The sequence below is a fragment of the Schistocerca gregaria genome, chromosome 2, assembly GCF_023897955.1.
Source record: "Schistocerca gregaria isolate iqSchGreg1 chromosome 2, iqSchGreg1.2, whole genome shotgun sequence".
In the NCBI taxonomy this organism is placed as follows: Eukaryota; Metazoa; Arthropoda; class Insecta; order Orthoptera; family Acrididae; genus Schistocerca; species Schistocerca gregaria.
The window spans coordinates 475,680,132-475,707,916 of NC_064921.1; the positions used below are offsets into that span (position 1 = coordinate 475,680,132).

The 27,785-nt window shown below is 46.4% G+C and overlaps 1 protein-coding gene across 2 annotated transcripts in view; it reads left to right on the top strand.

The window, feature by feature from the left end:
• The window catches only part of LOC126326755 (deubiquitinase DESI2), a 142,605-nt gene that overhangs the window by 87,332 nt on the left and 27,488 nt on the right, over positions 1–27,785 (top strand). For both annotated transcript variants that reach the window (XM_049995788.1, XM_049995787.1), the window contains exon 3: positions 25,193–25,265. In XM_049995788.1, the coding sequence (XP_049851745.1) occupies positions 25,193–25,265 (73 nt within the window). The remainder of the gene's footprint in view (positions 1–25,192; positions 25,266–27,785) is intronic.

Consider the following 27,785-nt stretch of genomic DNA (forward strand, 5'->3'; position numbering starts at 1 on the left):
CGCAGGGGAGTGTCATAGGACCGTTGCTATTCACAATATACACAAATGACCTGGTGGATGACATCGGAAGTTCACTGAGGCTTTTTGCAGATGATGCTGTGGTGTATCGAGAGGTTGCAACAATGGAAAATTGTACTGAAATGCAGGAGGATCTGCAGCGAATTGACGCATGGTGCACGCAATGGCAATTGAATCTCAATGTAGAGAAGTGTAATGTGATGCGAATACATAGAAAGATAGGTCCCTTATCATTTAGCTACAAAATAGCAGGTCAGCAACTGGAAGCAGTTAATTCCATAAATTATCTGGGAGTACGCAATAGGAGTGATTTAAAATGGAATGATCATATAAAGTTGATCGTCGGTAAAGCAGATGCCAGACTGAGATTCATTGGAAGAATCCTAAGGAAATGCAATCCGACAACAAAGGAAGTAGGTTACAGTACGCTTGTTCGCCCAATGCTTGAATACTGCTCAGCAGTGTGGGATCCGCACCAGGTAGGGTTGATAGAAGAGATAGAGAAGATCCAACGGAGAGCAGTGCACTTCATTACAGGATCATTTAGTAATTGCGAAAGCGTTACGGAGATGATAGGTAAACTCCAGTGGAAGACTCTGCAGGAGAGACGCTCAGTAGCTCGGTACGGGCTTTTGTTAAAGTTTCGAGAACATACCTTCACCGAGGAGTCAAGCAGTATATTGCTCCCTCCTACGTATATCTCGCGAAGAGACCATGAGGATAAAATCAGAGAGATTAGAGCCCACACAGAAGCATACCGACAATCCTTCTTTCCACGTACAATACGAGACTGGAATAGAAGGGAGAATCGATAGAGGTACTAAGGGTACCCTCCGCCACACACCGTCAGGTGGCTTGCGGAGTATGGCTGTAGATGTAGATGTAGATGTAGATGTAGAGTGCAAAATGTCACAATCTTTTTCTGATGATCATCATCAATGGTGATGAAATATGGTGCTTAAATTATGATCCATTCACAAAATACCGCCCGCAGGGGCTCAGCATTCACTTGTTGAGTACGGGCTTGGCGACCCCGGTGTCCTGAGCTGGGGACTGGTCAGCGCCGCCAGTCTCCTGTCACCGTAACCCCCGGACATGCTTCAGCGACCACCGTACGGCGCGGCGGTGAAATGTTGTGGCCTGCAGGGAATGGTAATCTTGGCTTGACCGCCTGGATTGCGAGGAAGGCCAACCTTTATAAAATCCCTCAATCTTTCGGTGTGCTCTGCGCCTAGAAGATGCATGGCTGTTGGGGTGGAACAGTCGCAAGCGGGCAACCTCTGGGGCACCTGTCACACCCCAGTTGTATAAGGCTTACTCAGGCACGCGGGGCTCTGTCTGAGCGGACCTTTACTTCCCTAGCTGCTTGTGGGACCGCAATGGACCCTTCGAACTCTACATTTCCACTGGTAGGAAAACACCCCATCGAAAAAGCGGCTACGCGCTGCGAGTCCTCCAGCGCCTGGTGTTGCTAGAGATTTAACAGACTGTCGTAACGGAGCACATGCTGATAATCAGAATGTGTTTTTGATTATTAAACGGAAGGTGGGTAGCTTTGAGAGGGTTTCTCCCTTTTACATCCACAAGGGTCTTGAGGGAATTGCAGGAACACTGAAATCTGTGAAGCGACTGTGCAATGGGACTCTGTTAGTTGAGACTTCTAGTTCCCGTCAAGTCGCTTCCCTTCGGAAAGCAACCTGTCTAGGAGAGTACGCTATCTAGACCGAGCTCCACTCCACTTTGAATTATAGTAAGGGTGTTGTGACGTGTAGGGACTTGGTGGATATCCCCATAGACAAGTTAAAATCTGAGTGGGCTGACGAAGGTATTGTAGACGTGCAGCATATTATGAAAAGAGTCGATGGGGACCTCGTCAAATCTGACTCGTTTATTCTCACATTCAGTTGCCCGAGACTCCCAGAGCATGTTAAAGCGGGGTTCTTACGTTTGCCAGTACGGCCATATTTCTCCAACCCAATGCGCTGTTTTAAATGTCAGCACTTTGGGCATACTACGTTGGGGTGCAATGGGATAGCCACTTCTAAATGTGGTCAGCCTGCCCATGGTGGAGCCGATTGTTCATCGCCTGTGAAGTGCGTGAATTGCTCTGGGAGTCACCCTGTCTGGAGCCAGATCTGCCCCCTCTATCTAGAAGAATGGAAGATACAGGAGATTAAAACATCTAAGCGCATCCCCTATGGTGAGGCCAAGAAGCTCTTTAAGGCCATGCAACGTCCTTTGTTTTCAACATCTTTCACTTCCTCTCTGAAAAAACCGGTACAAATGGCCACTGTTGCTATGCAAACAGAGGTTGCTAGTGTTAGCACTAATACCTGTGTTTGCCAGTGCACTTGTGCTGCTGCGGTTGTTTTGCAACCTGCGGGTCTCCCCACTACGTCGGACAAGGCCGTGGTTGCTGTGATTGGGGTACTACCTGCCTCTCCCCATATGGCACCTTCTGCCCAGGCAAGTAAAGCTCCAACTTTTGACAAGGCTCTGCATTCTAAGTCCCCCAAGACAAAGACGCAGAAGGTGAAGGTTTTGCCACCTGAGGAGACTAGTCAGGGTCGGTCCGATGACGAGGCCATTGTACTGTCTGACATCTCCCATGGGTCGCCATCGTAGCTTATGGACATTGATGTCGACCGGGGGCGATCTTCTCGCCCCAGAAATAAATCTCCGGCCAGTATGGGCTCTCCTCCAAAGCACAAGGGCAGGGTGAAAGTTCAGCTACCCTGATCACTGGCTCCCATATTACAGTGGAACCTGAATGGATTCAGGACGCATGTGGCCGAATTACAACTCCTTGTACGAGAGTGCCCCTTGTGCTTATGTCTCCAAGAGACACATTTTCAGGCCACTGATGCTCCTTCTTTACGGGGCTATACCGTATATCAAAAAGATGATCTGACGGGGGAAAGGGCAAAGGGTGGTGTTGCGGTTTTTGTCCGTGACATGCACCCCTCATATGAGCTCCCTCACATCACCGACTTGCAAGCAGTTGCATTTGACATTCTTGTGGGTCGGAGGCTCACAGTCTGTTCAGTTTATTTACCGCCTCAGGATGCAATAGACTCTGAGGCTCTCACAGACCTTATTAGCCAACTCCCCCGCCCATTTCTTCTTCTCGGGGACTTCAGTGCTCATAATGTCTTATGGGGCTCTCCGACTACTTCCCCAGGGATCGCATTCTGGAAAGCCTCATGATGTCTGAAGAACTGTGCATCCTCAACTCTGGTGCTCCCACTCATTTCTGTACTGCTTCCGGGTCGTCATCGGCTATTGACCTTTCCTTTTGCTCTCCAGCACTCGCGGATTCTGCTCAGTGGGAGGCTGCTGCTGACCTCCATTCTAGTGACCACTTCCTCCTTTGGATTCGCCTCCTTGATGAGGCTGTGGCATTACCAGTGTCGCCCCGGTGGCACCTCTGCCGAGCTGACTGGACACTTTTCAGCCAACTGGCTGTTTTGGAACACCGTGCCAGCGTTCACGAATGGGTAGACCATGTTACAGCCGTGATCTCCCATGCTGCTGAATTGTCAATCCCACACTCATCCGGTCATCCCAAGAGGCGTCCTGCCCCTTGGTGGACCACTGAGTGCCGCTCAGCCATCCGAGCCCGCCGTGCAGCTCTGCGCTGCTTCAAGTGCCGCCCCTCAGCTGACAATCTTGCGGCCTTTCAGGTGGCAAGGACCAAAGCGCGGCGAGTGATTAAAGAGAGCAAATGACGCTCATGGCTATCGTTCTTGAACTCCATCTCTCGCTCCACTAGTTCTACGAAAGTATGGGAATCCATCAGGAGGATTTCCGGGAAACTCGGCCAACTACCTGTCACGGCACTGCTGCATCAGGGATGTCTCCTCACGGCGCCGAGAGACTTTGCCCAGACCCTGGCCATGCATTTTGCGGACTCTACCGCCACTATTAACTGTGATCCAGATTTCTGCTGCTACCACACTGCCATCGAGAGGGGTCACTTGGACTTCCGGTCTCTAAATTCTGAACCCTATAACTCCCCCTTCACAATGTGGGAACTGGATTCGGCGCTGTCTGTGGCTCATGATACTGCGCCTGGTCATGATCAAATCTGGTACAGCATGCTGCGGCACTTGTTGCTGCCATCCAAGGAAGTTCTCCTGAACTGTTTTAATATGATATGGTTATCCGACACGTACCCTGACTCGTGAAGGGAGGCAATTTTGATTCCCCTCCTCAAACCAGGGAAGGACCGAACGCATCCCAGTAGTTATCGCAGTATTGCCTTGACGAGCTGTGTTGGGAATACGTTGGAACGCATGGTCAACCGACGCCTGGTTTGGCTGCTCGAGACCAGGCAGCTCCTTAGCCCCTCTCATCAGCGTGGCTTTCGGAAATGTCGTTCCACTATAGACAACTTTACCCTGCTTGAGGCAGCCATCCAGCAGGCCTTCCTACGTAACCAGCATTGTTTAGGTGTCTTCTTTGACATTAATAAGACGTATGACACTACTTGGCGCCACCTTATCCTCAATCAACTCCATGAGTGGGGCTTTCGTGGTCGTCTCCCCATCTTCATTCGGTCCTTTCTTTCTCACCGCCTCTTTCGGCATCGGGTTGGTAATGTGCTATCTGATTTGTACGTGCAGGAGAATGGTGTTCCTCAGGGCAGCGTTTTAAGTGTCACCCTCTTTGCTGTCGCTATTAACAGTATCACATCCACTATCCGGAGTCCTGCCCAATGCTCCTTGTTTGTGGACGATTTTGCTGTTTTCTGTTCTTCCTCCAGTCTTGTCACTGCTAGTCGGCAGTTGCAGCTTACGATAAAGCGCTTAAGAGGCATGGACTGCAACGACGAGTTTTACCTTTTCTGCAGACAAATGTGTGTGTGTTCATTTTAATCGTTCTCGGTGTCTATTTACCTCCCCTGAATTGCGTCTGAGGGACACCGTTCTTCCTTTTAGAGACACTGTGAGGTTCCTGCGCCTAACTTTTGATTCCAGATTGTCATGGTTGCCTCGCCTTAAAGACCTCAAGGTGCGGGCCCTGAAGGCACTGAATATTTTGAAGTGTCTGAGCCATCGGTCCTGGGGAGCAGATCGGGCGCGTCTGCTGCAGTTTTATTCGTCCGATCACGTCTTGACTATGGTTGCACCGTGTATGGGTCAGTGAGGCCTTCATATCTGAAGATTCTTGATGCAGTACACCATGAGGGTATCATGCTGGCAACTGGTGCCTTCCGTACCAGTCCCATCCCCAGCCTGTGTGCTGAGGCAGGGGAACTGCCGCTCGCCATTCGGCGGAAACTCCTCATGGTGCGACGGGTGTGTCATTTCCTTGCCTGTCCTACCTCCCCTGAGTACCCTACCATTGTCCGACCGCCTATGGAACGTCTCTTTTCCAGTCGTCCCAGGGCAACGAGACCATTTGGTTTTCATGCCAAGCTTTTGCTTGAGTCCCTTGGTGTGGAATGTGTGACCCCCAACGACAAGGTTTTACTCGCCTGCCTCCCTGGTTGCTCCAGAGGCCCAGCATCCTTCTAGACTTGTCGGAGAACCGGAGGAGGTGCACTCCAGCATTTGATTTTACCTCCTTATTTTCCAATATTTTACACCAGCATCCCGACCATGTACCAGTATTTACGGTACAGGGGGACTCTGTTGGTTGTGCTGTTGTTTTCCCTGATTGAGTCGTCAAGTTACGTCTTCCTGCGGCATTTACCATCTTTGATGCCGAATTGTTTCCGATCTTGCGGGCATTGGAGCAGATGAGATGTGTTCCCTGTCTTGAGTTCCCCGTCTGTTCTGACTCCCTGAGTGCCCTTGAGACCATGCAACACTTGTACCCAGCGGATACCGTCGTCCAGAACATCCATGATGCCCTACTCCACCTGCAACGGCAGGGGAAGGAGGTTTCTTTCTGCTGGGTGCCGGGGCACATGGGTATTAGGGGAAATGAACTGGCGGATGTGGCTGCCAAAGATGCATGTTCCCTCCCTCACGTTGTTGAATGAGCCGTCTCCCTCCATGCTGTTACCTCCCTCCTGCATTTTCGTGTTATGCTGCAGTGGGAAGAGGAGTGGCTGGCAGTCGGTGAAAATAAGCTGCGTCTGGTCAAGGCCACCACGCGGCCATGGCGTACATCCTACCAGTCGTGCAGGTGGGATGAGGTTCTCCTGACTCGCCTCCGCATCAGGCACAGTCCTTTAATGCATGGTTTTTTACTCCGGCGGGAGGACCTCCCAATCTGCAGTGCTTGTGGCGTACAGATTACTGTCCACCACATTTTGCTTGACTGTCTTTTATTCTCTGACCAGAGGGCGGTGGTTTCTTTGCGACCGGATTTGCCCTCTATTTTGCAAAACAACGCAACGACTGTGGTTAAGGTCTTACGGTTTTGTGTCCTGTCCAGTTTATTGCCTCGGATTTTAGGGAGAGGGTTTTAATGTGCTGCCGGGTGTCTGGCTCACCCAGTTTTTAGGTAAGAGGTCCGTCAGTCGCGATTACCTCCTTGTTTCCCTTCGATTTCTGTTTTCCTTTCCTTGTGTTTCCTTTCCTTTTTTAGTGTGTTCCTTCTCTTGTTTTGCCTGTGTATGTGAAGATTTGGAACTGCGTCAGGTCTGTGTCTTTTAGCTATTCTCCTTGTTCGCTGTTCGTCTTAGTCCCTTCACTGCATGTGTTCCTGTTTTTATGCGTTTGGGCGCTGATGACCACGCTGTTTAGTGCCTGTAAACCTCAAACACACACACAAAATACCAAGCCAGTGAATGTATGAGCTTGAACAAAGAATCCGGAAATGTGAGGGCTGTGCAGTTGAAGATGAAAACTATGTTCATTTTATTTTCTAACTGTATCAGTATCATCTACAGACTCACATTCAGTGGACAAACTGTTACTGGAAAGTGCAGCAAAATAGTGTTGGATCACAACTACAAAAGTCAGTCACATGCGACTAATTTTTTGTCTAATGAGGAGTGGTTTCTGCAGATGTTGGCATGTGCCTCAATGATTGCCAGCCAATTTTTCTACCAAACACTAGGTTGCACCCTCCCCCAACCTATACACTCACTCAGTTTGAATCACTGGATATTTTTCTTGTTATAAAAGTGAAAGGACTTGCAAACAGTGGTGATAATCATTAAAGCAGGTCTTGTACAAATGAATAAATTCGTGTATTCACAAAGAGAAAGTGGTCTGGCTAGTGCTAATCTTCAGGAGTCACAACTCCCATTTCTCCATTAGAAACACGCAGTAATTGATAGGAAGCTATCAGTGAGAAATTCTGAAACTTTACCTAAGTAAGTTGTATCTCTGAAAGAGTACTTTATTGAGGCTCTGGAAGCCTTTGTTGCTCTGGGTAATGAGGGGGGTATTCTGATAGTCTTTGGAAATTAGAGCTATATTGGTCAGAGGGTGGGGAAGAGGATGCAGCTCATATTGTTAATGGATGTTGGTTATGTATAAGCTTGAAATAATAAAATTTTCTATACACCAACATATATATGTTGGCAAGCTTTTAGAGCTCGTTCTTCAGGCAGAAGGGTTGAAGGGAAAGAATGAGGCGTGGAGGAAAAGGACTGAAGAGACGTAGGAAAAGGGATAGATTTCGGGAAAGTCACCCAAAAGTGTGGGTTATGGGAGACTTACTGCATGGGATGAGAAGGAAAGAAGTGTGTGTTCTGCCGCTGCTTGGTGAGTAGATTTTTTAATCAATCCAATTAAATTATTTTGTCAAAAATTGATTATTTTTCATTGTTATAACATATATATTTTACACTAACTTTCCTGGCAGACTGTGTTTGACACGTACACAGAAACAGGGCGGTGTTTTCTTTCCCCTCCAAGAAGAGAAAGAAATCACATGGGACCATCTGATCCCCAAAGTATATTTGGGAATGTCTGAATTTAGGACTAATCAGAATAGTTATATTTTGGAAATGTGAGCAGATACGTGATTGCAGTGGGGAAAAGATGTTTGGGAGATATGTTTCAGGCTGCTTTTCTTACGCAAGGAATTTACAACAACATACTTGTGCATACTAGCTCGTGGATACTCTCTCCTTCATATATTACTGACACGTGTGCGATTAGTCTTTCCATAATCCATGCTCTCTTCATATCTATTAGACAAAATTCATCATGGAAGTTCCTTGCACTGCTACTGCCTCTAGGTGAAATTGGTAGAGAGAGTTGCTTTGTCATTAGCTGTAATACACTGAGGTGACCGAAGTTATGGGATAGCGATATGCAAATATATGGATGGAGGTAGTATTGCGTAGACAAGGTATTAAAAAGGCAGAGCATTGGTGGAGCTATCTTTTGTATTCAGGTTTTTCATGTAAAAAAGTATCCGACATTATTATGGCTGCACAACAGGAATTAACAGTTGTAGCTAGAAGCATGGGACATTCCATTTCAGGATCACCAAGGAATCCAATATCCAAGTGTCAAAGACTGCACCGAGAATATCAAATTTCAAGCATTACCTCTCACTATGGACAACATAGTGGCTGACAGCCTTCACTTAAAACCAATAGAAGCGGCATTTGTGTAGAGTTTTCAGTACTAACACACAAGCAACACTGCATGAAATAACTGCAGGAAGCAATGTGGGAAGTACGATGAATGTGTCTTTTTAGGACAGTGTGGCAAAATTTGACTGATGTGAATGCCTTTTCTAATAGCACAAAATTGCCTGTGATGCATCTTCTGGGCTCGTGACTATCAGTTGGACACTAAATGACTAGAAAACTGTGGCCTTGACAGATGAGTCCTGATTACAGTCAGGAGTTTGGCACTGACCCCATGAAGCCTCCCCCTGCAGGTCCGGGGGTTAGAATAGGCCCGAGGTATTCCTGCCTGTCGTAAGAGGCGTCTAAAAGGAGTCCCTCCCCCTCAAGGGGGTAGTTAGCGCCTGCGTCCGGAGATGGACGGTTCCATGACCTATATTTGCGTTCATTTTGGTTTTTCACTTCTTCTGGTTTCTTCCTTCCTTTGGTTGGTTCCTTTCTTTGTTCTTCTCCATCTCACTGTCTTACTTACTGTTCTTGCCTTCGTCTCCTTGCCTTCGTCTCCTTGCCTTCGTCTCCTTGCCTTCGTCTCCTTGCCTTCGTCTCCTTGCCTTCGTCTCCTTGCCTTCTTCTCCTTGCCTTCGTCTCCTTGCCTTCGTCTCCTTGCCTTCGTCTCCTTGCCTTCTTCTCCTTCTCTGGTCTCCGCTTCGGCATTTGAGACAGTCTGTCCTTTCTTTCCCTCTCTCCTTTCTTTTTCCTCTTCTTCCTTCCTCCCTGTGCGTGCCTGAAGGGCGACCCACGCGTTCGCACGCGTAGCCGGTGACGGGGTAACGCGTAATTCCCCGCCCTGGGTAGACAAGTAAGGCACGCACGTACCCCCTGGTAAAGGCCAGGCCCAGGGAGGGGTGATTGCCTGAGCTGACACCTTCCGACCGTGCCGATTGGTCCCTCCGTCCGTTTCTTGGGAGGTGTGACCTGAGGTGTGAACAATCACCTAAGGCGGGAGTGCCCTCTGAGAGGGTCCCCACAAGGAAGGAGTGCACCATCGGAGACGCTGGCAATCATGGGGGATTCCTACGCGATGGATTTCTCTTCTTCTTCTCTCTCGACTTCTGCCCACAAACGGAAACTTAACCAGCCACCAGTGACAAAAGTACTACCGCCTGCCCCACAGTTCCTCGTAGTTTCTCGATCTGAGGATGGAAAGGATTTTTCCTCTGTCAACCCTTTCGTTATCCAGAAGGGCGTAGATGCCATAGCCGGATCTGTCAAGTCTTGTACCAGGTTGCGTAATGGTACCTTGTTACTAGAAACTGAGAGCGCTATTCAGGCACAAAAACTGCTTCGGGCCACACTCCTGTACACGTTCCCTGTCCGGGTGGAGGCTCACCGCACTTTGAATTCGTCTCGTGGTGTGGTCTATACTAGATCACTCGACGGATTGACTGACGAGGAGATTCAGTCTTTCCTCGCTGAGCAGGGCGTGACGGCTGTCCATAGGGTCATGAAAAAGGTCAACAATGACCTTGTACCGACCCGTACACTTTTCTTGACCTTTGATAGTGTTCAGCTGCCGTCGCGCATCAAGGCGGGCTACGAGGTTATTTCTGTTTGCCCCTATGTCCCGACACCTACGCGCTGCTACCAGTGTCAGCGTTTCAATCACACTCGCCATTCTTCTTCCAATGCGGCTACATGTGTGACTTGTGGCAGGGATGCCCATGGGGGTGACTGTCCACCTCCGTCTCCTTGTTGTGTGAACTGTCGCGGTGACCATGCAGCGTCCTCCCGCGACTGTCCCGTCTACAAGGAAGAACGCTGCATCCAAGAAATTCGGGTCAAAGAGAAAGTCTCCACCTCGGCTGCTCGCAAGCTATTCGCTAGTAGGAAGCCCACGTTGCTCCCAGCGGGAAAGTACAGTACTGTCCTCGCCTCTCCTCGGACTACCAGGGAGGTGGCGACGCAGACATGCGATCTGACCTTCAGCACTACGGTCGTCCGTTCGGCCAGTGCTAAGATCGCCCAGTCGACGTCTCCTCTTCCTCCAGTCGCCCCTCCGACACAAGCACCTTTATCAGCTTCTGCCAGGACGAAGACCCAGAAGTCAGAAGCACGGGCCTTCAAGAAAGAACCGTCTCGTGCAGACCTTCTACGTACCTCGAACCCTCAGCCATCGACCAATCCTTCTACACAACGACCTTCCAAGAAGGCTCATAGGAAGCACAGTTCTCATTCCCCGCCACAGCGCATTTCTCCTCCTGCGCCCCCCAGCCGTTGGCGCCCTAGGCCGTCATCCATTTCGCCTGGCCGCACTGCTGGTAGCCGAACATCTGGCTGTTCACCAGCGGAGGAAGCTCCCCCTCCCGGCCGTCTTCACAAGATGGCCAATGAACCTATAGAACAAATGGACGATGACTGTCCGCCTCCTGCAAGCGGCGGCAGTGCTTGCTCGAAGCCGGGCCCTCAGCGGCCATCTAGATGACCCCTTCTTGCATCTTCTTCTCACGATGGCACTTATTCACTGGAATATTCGCAGCATTCGTTCCAACCGAGAGGACTTGCAATTGCTGCTCCGCTCGCACCGTCTGCTCGTCGTAGCCCTCCAGGAAACGAAGCTACGCCCATGCGATCAAATTGCCTTGGCACACTACACCTCTGAGCGTTTTGACTTATTCCCTGTGGCAGGTATTCCGGCTCATGGAGGGGTTATGTTGCTGGTCCGGGATGATATCTACTATGATCCCATCATATTGCACACCGGCCTGCAGGCAGTTGCCGTCCGCATTACTCTCCCCAATTTTACATTTTCCATCTGTACCATTTACACTCCATCGTCGTCTGCCGTTACCAGGGCAGACATGCTGCAAATTATTGCTCAGCTCCCTGCACCATTTTTGTTAACTGGAGACTTCAATGCTCACCATCCTCTTTGGGGCTCTTCAGCATCCTGTCCGAGGGGCTCCCTGTTAGCAGACGTTTTCAACCAGCTCAATCTTGTCTGCCTCAATACTGACGCCCCTACTTTCCTTTCAGACACCTCTCACACCTATTCCCATTTAGACCTCACTGTATGTACTACCCAACTTGCACGCTTTCTGATACATATTCGAGCGACCACTTCCCGTGTGTTATCCATCTCCTGCATCATACACCCTCTCCGTGCTCAATTCGTTGGAACATCTCCAAAGCAGACTGGGGGCCCTTCACTTCCAGGGCGACCTTTCAGGATCAAACCTTCACAAGCTGCGATAGTCAGGCCGCACACCTCACGGAAGTCATTCTCACTGCTGCTGAATATTCCATCCCTCACACTACTTCTTCTCCACGCCGCGTACCGGTCCCCTGGTGTACCGCAGCATGTAGAGACGCCTTACGTGCTCGTCGACGTGCTTTACGCACCTTTAAACGCCACCCTACAGTGGCGAATTGTATCAATTATAAACGATTACGTGCACAATGTCATCATAATTTTAAAGAAAGCAAGAAAGCCAGCTGGGCTGCTTTCACAAGCACCTTCAACAGTTTTACTCCTTCTTCTGTTGTCTGGGGTAGCCTGCGCCGGCTATCTGGCACTAAGGTCCACTCACCAGTTTCTGGCTTGACGGTCGCGAATGACGTCCTTGTGGCCCCTGAGGATGTCTCCAATGCCTTCGGCCGCTTTTTCGCAGAGGTTTCGAGCTCCACTCATTACCCCCTGCCTTCCTCCCCCGAAAACAGGCAGAGGCGGCTCGGCCACCTAATTTCCACTCCTCGAATTGTGAAAACTACAATGCCCCATTCACCATGTGGGAACTCGAAAATGCACTTGCCCGGTCACGGTCCTCCGCTCCGGGGCCTGAGTCTATTCATATTCAGATGCTGAAGAACCTTTCTCCTGCGGGTAAAGGTTTCCTTCTTCGTACTTACAATCGCATCTGGATTGAGGGACATGTTCCCGCATGCTGGCACGAGTCTATTGTTGTGCCGATTCCTAAGCCGGGGAAGGACAAGCACTTGCCTTCCAGTTATCGACCCATCTCGCTTACCAGCTGTGTCTGTAAGGTGATGGAGCGAATGGTTAACTTTCGTTTGGTTTGGCTGCTCAAATCTCGACGCCTACTTACCAATGTACAATGTGGATTTCGTAGGCGCCGCTCTGCTGTTGACCATCTGGTTACCTTGTCGACCTTCATTATGAATAACTTCTTGCGGAAGTGCCCGACCGCGGCTGTGTTCTTTCATTTGGAGAAGGCTTACGACACCTGTTGGAGGGCGGGCATTCTCAGCACCATGCATACATGGGGCTTTCGCGGTCGCCTCCCTCTTTTTATTTGTTCCTTTTTAATGGATCGACAGTTCAGGGTACGTGTGGGTTCTGTCCTGTCAGACACCTTTCGCCAGGAAAATGGGGTGCCACAGGGCTCCGTTTTGAGCGTCGCTCTCTTCGCCATAGCGATCAATCCAATAATGGGTTGCCTCCCAGATGATGTATCAGGCTCCCTTTTTGTGGACGATTTTACCATCTATTGCAGCGCGCAGCATACATGTTTCCTGGAGCGCTGTCTTCAGCGTTCTCTTGACCGTCTTTACTCCTGGAGTGTCGCCAATGGCTTCCGTTTTTCTGCCGAGAAAACGGTCTGTATTAACTTCTGGCACTACAAAGAGTTTCTCCCACCGTCCTTAAGACTTGGCCCCGTTGCTCTCCCATTCATGGAGACAACAAAATTTTTAGGTCTTATATTTGACAGGAAACTTAGTTGGTCTCCACATGTGTCATATTTGGCTGCCCGTTGTACCCGTTCTCTAAATGTCCTCCGTGTTCTCAGTGGCACATCGTGGGGAGCGGATCGAACCGTCCTACTTCGTCTATATCGGTCGATCATCCGTTCCGAGCTGGATTATGGGTGCTTTGTATACTCCTCTGCACGACCGTCCATCTTACGCCGCCTCAACTCCATACAACATCGGGGTTTACGGCTTGCGATCGGAGCGTTTTATACTAGTCCCGTCGAGAGTCTTCATGCTGAAGCCGGTGAATTGCCACTCACCTACTGGCGCGATATACTGCTTTGTCGTTATGCCTGTTGGCTTCTGTCAATGCCCGACCACCCATCGTATCGTTCCTTTTTTGACGACTCTCTCGACCGTCAATACAGGGTTGTATGTCTCTGGCCTGCTACCGCCTGGAGTTCGCTTTCTTCGCCTCCTTCAACACCTTGATTTTTCACTCCCTGCAACCTTTAGAGTGGGCGAGAGCCACACGCCACCTTGGCTCCAGGCTCAGGTTCGCGTTCACCTTGACCTCCGCTCGCTCCCAAAGGAGGTTACCCCCGGTTCAGTATACCACTCCCGTTTTGTCGAACTTCGTTCGAAGTTCATTAATATGACCTTCAATTATACAGATGGCTCTAAGACCAATGACGGGGTCGGGTGTTCTTTTATTGTCAGGGCACAAAGTTTCAAATACCGGCTACATGGCCATTGTTCGGTCTTCACAGCGGAGCTCTTTGCCCTCTACTAGGCTGTTCTTTACGTCTGCCGCCACCAACATTCTACTTATGTCATCTGCTCCGATTCTCTGAGCACCATCCAGAGCCTCAGTGATCCGTATCCGGTTCACCCTTTCGTGCACCGGATCCAACGCTCTCTTCAGCAGCTGGTGGACGACGGGTCTCCAGTTAGCTTTATGTGGGTTCCTGGCCATGTCGGCGGTATCCCTGGGAACGAAGCTGCAGATGCCGTGGCCAAGGCTGCGGTCCTCCAGCCTCGGACGGCTTCTTGTTGTGTCCCTTCATCAGATTGTAGCACGGTCATTCGTCGGCGCATTTTATCACTGTGGCATGCCGATTGGGCTGCACTTAGGGACAACAAGCTTCGGGCCTTGAAACCTCTTCCCGTAGCTTGGACGTCCTCCTCACGTCCTTCTTGGTGGGAGGAGGTCGTTTTGGCCTGGCTACGAATTGGACACTGCCAGTTCAGCCATCGCCATCTGCTGACGGCAGCGCCGGCGCCGTTCTGTCCATGTGGGCAATTGCTGACGGTCCGCCACATTTTAACGTCCTGTCCGGATTTTACTACGCTGCGTCTTGATCTTGGCCTGCCATGTACTCTGGATGCCATTTTAGCAGATGACCCAGGAGCTGCTGCTCGCGTTCTTCGTTTTATCAACTTGATACACCTGTCTCAGGACGTTTGATTATGCTGTAGTTTTTTAATCCTATGCCTGTTAATACGTCTTTTATAGTGTTGTCCCTTTTAGTTTCTGTTTTAACCTTGTGCCTCGCGGTACATTCCTAAATTAGTCAGGGCACTAATGACCATTGTAGTTGTGCGCCCTGAAACCACAAAAAAAAAAAAACATGAATCCATGGACCCAAGTTGTCACCAAGGCACTTTGTATGCTAGTGGTGGCTGCATAATGGTGTGGACTGTGTTCACGTGAAATGTACTGGGTCAGAGGTCCAACTGAACTAGTCATTGACTGTAAATGGTTATGTTTGGAGACCGAGCGAGGTGGTGCAGTGGTTAGCGCACTGAACTTCGGGAGGACGACGGTTCAATCCCACGTCCTGCCAACCTGATTTAGGTTTTCCGTTATTTCCCTAGATCACTCCAGGCAAATGCCGGGGGGTGGTTCCTTTGAAAGGGCACGGCCGCCTTCCTTCCCCATCCTTCCCTAATCCGAGCTCGTGCTCCGTCTCTAATTGTCTCGTTGTTGACGGGACGTTAAACACCAATATCCTCCTCCTGTTATGTTTGGAGACAATTTGTAGCCATTCGTGGATTTCATGTTCCCTGACCCTGACAACAATGCAATTTTTCTGGATGACTGTGCCATGCCACCGGGCTGCAGTTATTCACGATTGGTTTGAAGAACATTCTGGACAGCTAGAGCAAACAATTTGGCCAACCAGATTGCCGACATGAATTGCATTGAACATTTATGTAACATAATCAATAGGTCAGTTTGTGCACAAAATCCTGCACTGGCAGCACTTTTACAGTTATGGTCGGCTATAGAGGCAGAATGGCTCAGTAATTCTTCAGGGGACTTCCAACAACTTGTTGAGTATGATATGTTGAGATTCAGCACTGCCCAAATAAAATGATGCCCAACATGGTGTTAGGAGGCATCCTGTGACTTTTGTCACCTCAGTTTATCGATTACTTTTGTTCTGGCTTGCTATAATTGCACCTATCAGGTGTTCTTTGGGCTTAACTGCAATTGTTCAGCCATCTGTTCCTATATCAGCAATGATGGAATCTTCTTGTGGACAATTCATGATGTGAAGACACTTAAAATTGCTACACCAAGAGGAAATGCAGATGATAAACAGGCATTCATTGAACAAATATATTATACTAGAACTGACGTGATTACATTTTCACGCAATTTGGGTGCATAGATCCTGAGACATCAGTACCCAAAACAACCACCTCTGGCCTTAATACGCCTGGGCATTGAGTCAAACAGAGCTTGGATGGCATGTACAGGTAGAGCTGCCCATGCAGCTTCAACACGATACCACAGTTCATCAAGAGTAGTGACTGGCGTATTGTGACGGGCCAGTTGCTCGGCCACCATTGACCAGACGTTTTCAATTGGTGAGAGATCTGGAGAATGTGCTGGCCAGGGCAGCAGACGAACATTTTCTGTTATCCAGAAAGGCCCGTACAGGACCTGCAGCATGCGGTCTTGCATTATCCTGCTGAAATGTAGGGTTTCGCAGGGATCGAATGAAGGGTAGATCCACGGATCGTAACATATCTGAAATGTAACGACAACTGTTCAAAGTGCCGTCAATGAGAACAAGAGGTGACCGAGACGTGTAACCAATGGCACCCCCATACTATCACGCCAGGTGATACGCCAGTATGGCGATGACGAATACACGCTTCCAATGTGCGTTCACCGGGATGTCATGCGACCATCATGATGCTGTAAACAGAACCTGGATTCATCCGAAAAAATGACGTTTTGCCATTTGTGCGCCCAGGTTCGTCGTTGAGTACACTCCTGTCTGTGATGCAGCGTCAAGGGTAACCGCAGCCGTGGTCTCCGAGCTTATAGTCCATGCTGCTGCAAAGATCGTCAAACTGTTTGTGCAGATGGTTGTTGTCTTGCAAACGTCCCCATCTGTTGACTCAGGAATAGAGACGTGGCTGCACGATCCATTACAGCGATGCGTATAAGATGCCTGACATCTCGACTGCTAGTGATAACGAGGCTGTTGGGATCCAGCACGGCGTTCCGTATTACCCCCTGAACCCACCAATTCCATATTTGCTAACTGTCATTGGATCTCAACCAACGCGTGCAGCAATGTCGCGATACGATAAACCACAATCGCGATAGGCTGCAATCCAACCTTTATCAAAGTCCAAAACGTGATGGTACGCATTTCTTCTCCTTACACGAGACATCGCAACAATGTTTCACGAGGCAACGCCGGTCAACTGCTGTTTGTGTATGAGAAATCGGTTGGAAACTTTGCTCATGTCAGCACATTGTAGGTGTCGCCACCGGTGCCAACCTTGTGTGAATCCTTCGAAAAGCTAATCATTTGCATATCACAGCAACTTCTTCCTGTCGGTTAAATTTTGCACATGTAGCACGTCATCTTCATGATGTAGCAATTTTAATGGCCAGTAGTGTATATATTCTTGCAGATACCCACCAACCCAATTTCAAGAGTGCAGTGAACATGTCTTTATATTTTATGTTCACTGAACATTAGTAGCAGTCATTGTTGTTAGTAGTTCATTAATTTTATGGAAGCTCACTGTGTATATCTGAATTTGCAGAGTACAAGCTTGGCCTGTGTGTTACAGGAGCTACTTATTTGATTTCTTTCTTTCTTTCCATTCCATTTTGTTTTTTCAAAAAAATATATTTTGTAAAGCACTGACATCTCTTGAATAAGGTTTTGAATAAAACATCACTCTTACTTGTCTTGTTATATTTAGCAAGAGATATGTCCCATTTCTTTCTCTAAGAGTTTGATTAACTTTTAATTAGATTTTTGAATTATTGTGTACAGGCACTCAAAAATTTACCCAGCAGTTTTTTGCACATCATAATACAAACCCACATTCTTAACATATAATGATCTGAAAACCGAGATTTCACTGTTATATGAATCCTACATAGCAACATATGTCATCACTGTCAACAGTAAATTAAGAGTAGTAAAGTTGCTACTCACCATATAGCGGAGATGCTGAGTCGCAATAGGCACAATAAAAAAATTCACACAATTGGCTTTCAGCCATTAAGGCCTTTGTCAGCAGTACACACACACACACACACACACACACACACACACACAAACGCAACTTGCACACTTACCTTCAGTCTCATAGAGCTGAGACCACACTGCAAACAGCAGCACTAGTGCATGATGGGAGTGGCGACTGAGTAGGAGTAAGGAGGAGGCTGGGACGGGGATGGGGAGGGATAGTATGGTGGGAGTGGTGGACAGTCAAGTGTTACAGTTTAGACAGAGTGCAGGAGAGAAAGGGGGAGGGGGAGAGTAGCGGAAAAGAGAGAAATAAAAGAAATTAAAAGACTGGGTGTGGCGGTGAAATGATAGCAGTGTTGTGCTGGAAGGGGAACAGGGAGGGGTCTGGGTGGGTGAGGACAGTGACTAACGAAGATTGAAGCCAGGAGGGTTAGGGAACATAGGATGTATTGTAGGGAAAGTTCCCACCTCCGCAATTCAGAAAAGCTGGTGTTGGTGGGAAGGATCCATTATTGTTAACATTCCATCCTTGATTTTCCGTTGTTTGTAAATTAAGAGTAAATTTATTTTGTTCATAATGCATCAATTATCTGTTTCTTGGTTTGACAGTATATGTTCTGCCTGTTACAGAGCTAGTGTAGGTGGTGGTAGGAGGGTGCATAGGGCAAGTCTTGCAGTGGGGGTTATCACAGGTGTAGGACCCAAAGGATAGGGAGATTGGTGCAGAAGGGGTGTAGATTCTGACAAGAATATTGCGGAGATTGGGAGGGCAACTATTCTAGGTGTGGTGGGCAGTATCTCACACAAAATGGATCTCTTTTCAGGTCAGCATAGTTCAAAAGCAGATTTTGCAGGCCACCACATCCAATCCTGGTACTGCTGATACCTCGAAAAGACAACTTCAAAGCACTCCACCGGTCACTCTGTATTATCCTCATGTGGACTGTATTAATCACCTACTTCGACAAGGCCATGACTTCCTAAAACCATGCGCAGAAATGAGATCTAATCTGTCGAGATTTTTCTCACCACACCTAGAATAGTTTTTCGTCGCCCTCCCAAAGTCCACAATATTCTTGTCGGACCCTATGCCCCTTCTGCACCCGTCTCGCTACCCTGTAGCTCCTACCCCTATGACCGTCCCTGCTGCAAGACTTGCCCTCTTCAACCTCCTACCACCACCACCACCAACACCAGCCCTGTAACTGGCAAAAAGTATACTATCAAAGGGAGAGCCACATGTGAAATGACACATCATATACCTGCTGTTATGTAAACACTGTTCAGCCTTTTGCACTGGATGACTACCACCAAATTATCAGTTAGGATTACTGGGCATAGGCAGAGGGTGTATACTGGCAACACAGTTGCAGAGCATGCTCTACAACATGACAGCCATGACATTGATGCCTGTTTCACCACATGTGCCATCTGGATTCTTCCCACAGACACCAGTTTCTCAGAACTCTGCAGGTGGGAACTACCACTACAAAAAGTCCTTGGTTCTCACCACCCACCTGGCTTTAATTTATGTTAATTTCTTCCACCTCAGCATCTCTTCATAGTAACTACTACTTTCTTCACTCTGTTTTAGTTTTCTACAGCTCTCATTTTCTTACCTGGCTATTTTTCGTCACCACCCTCTCACCTATGTTATGTGCAATGCACTTAGCTTTTCACACTTATTAACTCATACACAGTGTTTTAGAAATGATCTCTGTCTTGCATATTACCCTGTCTTCCTTCTTTAAGCTCTCAGGTTTTCAAATCTTGTGCGGTGCAGTTCCCCACAATCAGTCTTTTCGCTTCTTATTCTGTCCGGTAGGTCTCCCCTCATCCGCAGTTCTGGGTGACTTTCCCAAAATCCACACCTTTTCCTAGACCTCTCCAGTCCTTTTCCTTCAACCATCTAACTTCCCCTTCAACCCTTCTGCTTGAAGAAGGAACCACTACCTCTAAAAGCTTGCGTAATTTTTTTTTTATGTGTTCAGTTATATAACAATGTGGAAAGGATAGATTGCTACTCACCACACGGAGGTGGTGGCTATAAGCAGACAGGCACAGTGCAAAAGAAAGACCTATTTGCTATTAGACTAAGTACTTCATCAGATGTAAAAAATAGACACATTCGTACAAGCACAGTTCACAAACCAGTTTCCCCCTATGCTCCAGGCACTAAGGCCCAACTGCAACAGCATCTGATGGATGTGATTAGCATGCTTTGTTTGAATGCATATTAGGGGCACAGAAGATACGTGGGACAGGAAGAGAGTGGGATAGGAAGGTAGGGGTAGTGAAAGATGCCTAGTGTAGCCTGCGGGATTGTGCAGAGCAGAGACATGGTGGGGTCAAGGTAGGGCTGCTGGGTGTTGCATAGGGAGGCTATGCTGGGGTGGGGAGAAGTAGAGAAAGGGATAAGGACTAACCATTCTGCTTTGCCAAGACAGAAGGTGTATGCAGTACTGGAGTGCATGCAGGCAAGGAGATAGGCGGATGTGGGGGCAGGGACCAGTGAAGGTTGAATGTGGAGGTTACAGGAACAAAGAATAAGTTGCGGGGAGAGTTCAGACCTGTGCAGTTTAGAAAATAAAGTGTTGGTGGGAAGAATTCACATCGTCAAGCAGCTATCCTATCTTGAGAAATGAGGAGATGGTTTGCATTTCTCTGAGGCTATAGATACTGCATTTATCAGTAGCTTAGTAGTTAGCTCAGTTGAAGATGAATGGAAATCTCTAAAAATGGCAGGAGCAGACAAACATAGGTAAAAGAAAGCTAATTGTGAAGAAACCTGTCAGGTGACATGCCAAGTAATTGGATGGTCTGGAAACACTGATCATTTGTGTGTATAGACACCTTGTTGTCAAGCCCACTTAGAATGTGGCATAGTTGTTGCAGCTAAGTCGATAGGTCACTTGGCAGCTTTAACTGTTAGTGCTGTCTTTTTTGGGGGGCAGGAGATGCCAATGGCAAGACTGCAGTAGGTGGTAATAGGAGGATGTGTGGGGCAGGTGTTGTCATGTGCTCTGTTGCAGGGCATCTTTGTTGGAGGGTATAAGGCAAGGAGTTGGGTGCAGGGGTTGAATAGGGACACACAAATATATTGCTTAGGTTGGGTGGCCAGTGGAATAGCACTGTCGAGTGGGTGGGGAGGATATTCCTCATTTCAGGTCATACTGAGAGGTCAAGTACTAGCAGAGAATATGATTAAATTACTCCACTCCTGGGTGGTTCTGAGTCATGAGGGAGGTGCCCATTTGTGGCTTGGCAGTGAGTGTATGTGGGATGGTAGGCTACTTGGAGACGAGGCACAGGAGATCTACCTTCTAGACAAGGTGGGGTCGGTAGTCTATTTTTTTCCACTGTAGACTCCACTTTTTACTTAAATTACATCCTTTTTTATTAACTACATCTACATATATACTCTGTAAACCACTGTACAGTGTGTGCTGTTCCATTCACAAATAGAATGAGGCAAAAACAATGGTCTATATGCCTCTGTGAGCCCTAAATTCTCGTATCTTATCTTCGTGGCCCGTACATGCAATGTATGTTGACGGCAGTAGAATTGTTCGGCAGTCAGCTTCAAATGCCAGTTCTCTAAATTTTCTCAAAGTGTTTCTCAAAAAGAACATCATCTTCTCTCCAGGGATTACCATTTGAGTTCCCATAGCATCTCTGTAAAACTTACATGTTGTTTAAACCTACCGGTAACAAATCTAACAACACGCCTCTGAACTGTTTCGATGTCTTCCTTCTGTCCAACCTGGTACAGATCCCAAACACGGGGGCAGTACTCTAGAATATGTTTCACCAGCATTGTGTATGCGGACTCCTTTACAGGTAAACCACTCTTTCCTAAAATTCTCCCAATAAACTGAAGGCTACCATTCAGCTTTCCTGCCACAGTTCTTAAATGCTCATTCCATCCCATATCACTTTGCAATGTTACAGCCAGATATTTAAACCACTTGACTGTGACAAGCAGGACACCAGTAATACTGTATCCGAAAGTTATAAGTTTGATCTTCCTACTAATCCGCATTAACTTACATTTTTCGACATTTAGCGTTAGCTGCCATTCATCACACCATCTGGAAATGTTGTCTTAAGTCGTCTTGTATCTATCGTCTGTCACTCAACTTTGACACCTTACCATACACCTTGGTATCATCAGCAAAAACATATTGCGGCTCACCCTGTCCGCGAAATCATTTATGTATGTAGAGAATAACAGTGGTTCTATCACAATTCCCTCTGGCACTCCTGACGATACCCTTGTCTCTGATGAACACTTGCCATCGAGGACAACATACTCTGTTCTATTATTTAAGAATTCTTTGGGCCACTGACATATCTGTGAACTTGTGCTTGTACTGTTGTTTACAGTGTGCAGTGGGGCACTGTGTCAAATGCTTTCCAGAAATGTAGAAATATGCAGTCTGCCTGCTTCCCTTCATCAATAGTTCTCAGTATATCATGCAAAAAAAGGGCAAGCTGATTTTCACAAGATCGATGCTTTCTAAAACCATGCCAATTCGTAAATGTAAGTTTCTCAGTCTCGAGAAAGTTTATTATATTCGGACTGAGAATATGTTCAAGGATTCTGCAGCAAACAGAAGTTAGGGATGTTGGCCTGTAATTTTAGCAGTCTGTTCTGTTACCCGTCTTATGTAATAACGTCTCAATCACTTGGGACTTTGTGCTGGGTGAGAGATTCATGACGAAAGCTAGCTGGGCAAGGAGCCGGTGCCAAAGAATACTCCTTGTAAAATCAAATTGGGATTCTGTCCAGACCTGGTGATTTATTTACTTTCTGGTCTTTCTGTTTTCTCTATGCCAGGGATGCTTATTACTATGTCATCCATATGGGAGCCTGTCCAATGGTCAAATGATTGTATGTGTGTACAGTTCTCTTGCGTGAAAGATTTCTTAAACACAGAATTTAAAACTTCAGCATTCATTTTGCTATCTTCAACTGCCACACCAGAATGGTCAAAAAGGAACAGAATGGAAGCCTTAGACCCACTTAGCCATTTTACATAAGACCGGAGCTTCCTTGGGTTCTTTGCCAGATCTTTTGTTAAAGTGTGATAGTGGTAGTTGTTGTATGTTTCGTGCATAGATCTTTTCACAGGCACCAGAATATCTACTAAACTTCACTTGTTATTTATTGTATGTTGCCTTAGGAGTCGAGTTTGCAACAGCCTCTGCTTCCTCAAAATCCTCCAAATTTCGTTATTAAACCTTGGTGAGATTTTTTCCATGCTTTATCCATGTACTCGGCACACAACTCTCTAGTCCACAATTTACAACCTGATAAAACTTTGCCCATAATTCCTCTACATCCATCTTTCTGGAACTAAGTGATGTCAGTTGACTGCCTAAGAGAGATGCTAATGACCACTTATCTGCTATACCTAGCAGGTTCTCCTGGCCTTCTTGACTGATTTATTAACTTTCATAATCATAGTTGCTTCAATGAGATCATGACCACTAGTCCCCGTTTCTATACTACTGACATTGTCGAAAAGGACTGGCCCATTTGTAGCTGCAAGGTTTAAGATACTTCCATTGTGTGTGGGCTGGGAAGCAAGCTGCTCAAGACACGTTTTCAGAAAAGTGTTCAAAAGTATTTTACATTACTGTCTGTCTGTGCCCCCAGCAATGAATCCATAGACATCCCAGTCTATACTCGTTAGATTAAAGTCGCCTCCATCTAGTATTGCATGATCTGGGTATTTACGCTCTACTGACACTAGACTTCCTTTGAATGACTCTAGAACTATCACAGCAGAATCGAGTGGCCAGTAAAAACATCTAGCAATTAACTTGGTTTTGCCTACACCAGTTAATTGCGACCAGAAAACTTAACCCTAGAATGGTCGAGCGAAAAATAATGTCAAGAACAGTCGGGCTGGGTCTGTGGGACCCAATAAATAAATCACTTGTAACAAATGACAAACAGTATGTTCAGATCAAATGTAGAATTTTTATTTTGATTAGGTACTACTAAATGCTATAGTGACATTAGTTCAGTTTTCTGCATCATACAACAATTACTGAAAAAAAAAAAAAACTGAAACGTATACATCTTTGTAGTACTAAATGTCGGTAAACTGAAAATACAAGTAAATTTGACTGAAATAAGAATATAAATGAGAGTAAGTTGGAGAAATAAGAAGCAAAAATGATGAACATTCGTTGTATAAATGGAAATCGTGAATTTGAAGAATGTGCCCCTGTAAACTGTTAGCACAATTGAGGCCAAGGGGAAAACAGAGACAAAAACTCAGAACATAGGGTGTCCAGTCACTTGACCTGACACTAAATTGACGTCAACAGCATTGGAGAAAGCAAAAGTGTTAAACACATCTAACTCAAACAGGTGTGCTGTATGGGAATGATCCACAGCAAGGAAGGTGAGAGGGCGAACAACAGATTTGTAAGAGATGTGAGCAGAGAACTGACCTAGGATCGGAATCTGCTGTTTATTGCAGGTAACCAACTTCTGTGAAACCCGCGTGAGGTGACAGGAGCCCAAGTCCTTGTATGTTTATGTGTTTATTAAAGTCATTGCTGCTCCTGTTTCCACTTCATTTTTAGTGGTTTATTACACACACACACACACACGACAGTAAACAATTTGCTCAGGGAAACAGTCATACAGAGATACAGTTTATGTCCTTCGGTACTACTGTGACGACCACATTTGAAGGGAAGTTACACACGAATGCAATGTGGCCTTTTTTTACGCTTGTTGCAAGCAGCCAAACGTTACGGCATGCAGCACACTCTTGCTGGACTAAGCAGACAGAAGGGGGGGGGGGGGGTATGCCGCGATGCTTACTGTTGCTGCTGTGGTATAACCAACACTACCCCCAAGTGACAGTGAGTCAGAGGTTTTACTGTTCCGACAGCTGTGCCTAAAAGGAATTGACTGAGCAGCTCCCAATACCTCCCCCCCCCCCCCCCCCCCCTCTCTCTCTCTCTCTCTCTCTCTCTCTCTCTCTCTCTCTCTCTCTCTCTCTCTCACACACACACACACACACACACACACACACACACACGACAATCTGATCATTTGTGGACTGTGACACTTCAAAGGACTGTGCTGTATTGAGCACATCCGTAAGCATTGAATTCTCACGATGAAGTGCTTTTTGCAGAATTCCTTGTCCCTGGCCAGACAAATAATATCATGCACCATGTGATCGACATAGTATTCGTTATGGGTACTAGTGACAAATTTATGATGGCTCAACACATGTAATTCTGCAGCTCAGGCTTTGTAAGATTGGTTTGGGCATTACTGACAACTGCAGTGACCTCCTCCTCTCCCCCCCCCCCCCCCCCCCTCCCCAATCGACAGAGGAGCAGAATCCATTTTGTTTCAGTAGAAACTAGTCAACTCTTCTGCTGGATTAATTATGTAACTGAAGTTATTATAAATTTCTCCATTTTTTTACAGTATTGGATTAACGAGTATACTACCCCTATTGGCCTCGGTGTCTTCCATTCTGGTGTCGAGATATATGGGACCGGTAAGTTGTACTTGGTGTAATTTCTTTTTCTTATCACCATATGTGGCAACTTACGCATAGTCTTGTTTCCATATTGTCACCATTTTTATCAGCTATTGTAATTGATTCTGTGTGTTACATAATATTACATAAATTTCAATAGAAATTTGTTTTAGCACTTGTACCATTTCACATTTATGAGCGTCACTTTTCTATTGTTGTGGTTTGTTAAATCCTCACTAGAAGACAGTAATGAAGACTTGTAGATGACTTACACCTATTTGTAAGCATCACATTGATGTTTTGTAATAGATTGCTGTGTGAAATGGTAACTCCTCCAGTTTTATAATCGTGCCAGTTTCAAAGCCACTGCTGGGTAGTGGTCTCCTCTATACTTTCTCATACGTTAACAGTTTTCACCTATGGCTCCCCTAAACCTCCCCAATGCTTACTGAGCAGCTGTCAGGTTGTAACAGTTTCTACATTAAAAAAATCATGTATCACTTTCCAGAAGCTGGTAATACATGCTCACTGTAAACTTTGTGTTTCAGACCAAATCAGATACTTTATTTTCAAAATTTGTTTTTTGTTTAGCAAAAGCACCCTAGGCCATATCTGCACTAGTTTCTCACCCTTCCTCATCATCTACTGATCGTTTCCACCTTCTGTTAACATAAAACTTCATAAACTGTGCTGATGCTGTTGCATCATTCTTGTGTACAATGTTTTCAGTGTTTTGACTTTCCCTTATTTTATTCATATTGTGATTGGTTTCTGGGGCAATGTTCACACTTGCTCTGTTAAGTTTTTTAAAACACATCTTTTTTTTACATTGTTATAACCAATTCTGATCCGCTAGTATTCATATTGAGACTAAAGGCACTAGCTGCAAGCAGTTTTCGTTGTGTTTAGTTGAGAATGCAACATAAACCACTTGCAGCATGTTCCTTTAGCCTGCAGATGACTATACAGTTCTGTATAAAAAATGAGAACATAATTGTCCAACCACTTAATTTACATGTTGTTGTTGTTGTTGTTGTTGTGATCTTCAGTCCTGAAACTGGTTTGATGCAGCTCTCCATGCTACTCTATCCTGTGCAAGCTTCTTCATCTCGCAGTACCTACTGCAACCTACATCCTTCTGAATCTGCTTAGTGTAGTCATCTCTTGGTCTCCCTCTACGATTTTTACCCTCCACGCTGCCCTCCAATACTAAATTGGTGATCCCTTGATGCCTCAGAACATGTCCTACCAACCGATCCCTTCTTCTGGTCAAGTTGTGCCACAAACTTCTCTTCTCCCCAATCCGATTCAATACTTCCTCATTAGTTATGTGATCTACCCATCTAATCTTCAGCATTCTTCTGTAGCACCACATTTTGAAAGCTTCTATTCTCTTCTTGTCCAAACTATTTATCGCCCCTGTTTCACTTCCATACATGGCTACACTCCATACAAATAATTTCAAAAACTACTTCCTGACACTTAAATCTATACTCGATGTTAACAAACTTCTCTTCTTCAGAAACGCTTTTCTTGCCATTGCCAGTCTACATTTTATATCCTCTCTACTTCGACCATCATCAGTTATTTTGCTCCCCAAATAGCAAAACTCCTTTACTACTTTGTGTCTCATTTCCTAATCTAATTCCCTCAGCCTCACCTGACTTAATTCGAATACATTCCATTATCCTCGTTTTGCTTTTGTTGATGTTCATCTTATATCCTCCATTCAAGACACTATCCATTCCATTCAACTGCTCTTCCAAGTCCTTTGCTGTCTCTGACAGAATTCGCGTTAGTATTTTGCAGCTGTGACTTATTAAACTGATAGTTCGGTAATTTTCACATCTGTCAACACCTGCTTTCTTTGCGATTGGAATTATTATATTCTTCTTGAAGTCTGAGGGTATTTCGCCTGTCTCATACATCTTGCTCACCAGATGGTAGAGTTTTGTCAGGACTGGCTCTCCCAAGGCCGTCAGTAGTTCCAATGGAATGTTGTCTACTCCAGGGGCCTTGTTTCGACTCAGGTCTTTCAGTGCTCTGTCAAACTCTTCACGCAGTATCGTATCTCCCATTTCATCTTCATCTACATCCTCTTCCATTTCCATAATATTGTCCTCAAGTACATTGCCCTTGTATAGACCCTCTATATACTCCTTCCACCTTTCTGCTTTCCCTTCTTTGGTTAGAACTGGGTTTCCATTTGAGCTCTTAATATTCATACAAGTGGTCCTCTTTTCTTCAAAGGTCTCTTTAATTTTCGTGTAGGCAGTATCTATCTTACCCCTAGTGAGATAAGCCTCTACATCCTTACATTTGTCCTCTAGTCATCCCTGCTTAGCCATTTTGCACTTCCTGTCGATGTCATTTTTGAGACGTTTGTATTCCTTTTTGCCTGCTTCATTTACTGCATTTTTATATTTTCTCCTTTCATCAATTAAATTAAATATTTCTTCTGTAGCCCAAGGATTTCTACTAGCCCTCGTCTTTTTACCTACTTGATCCTGTGCTGCCTTCACTACTTCATCCCTCAAT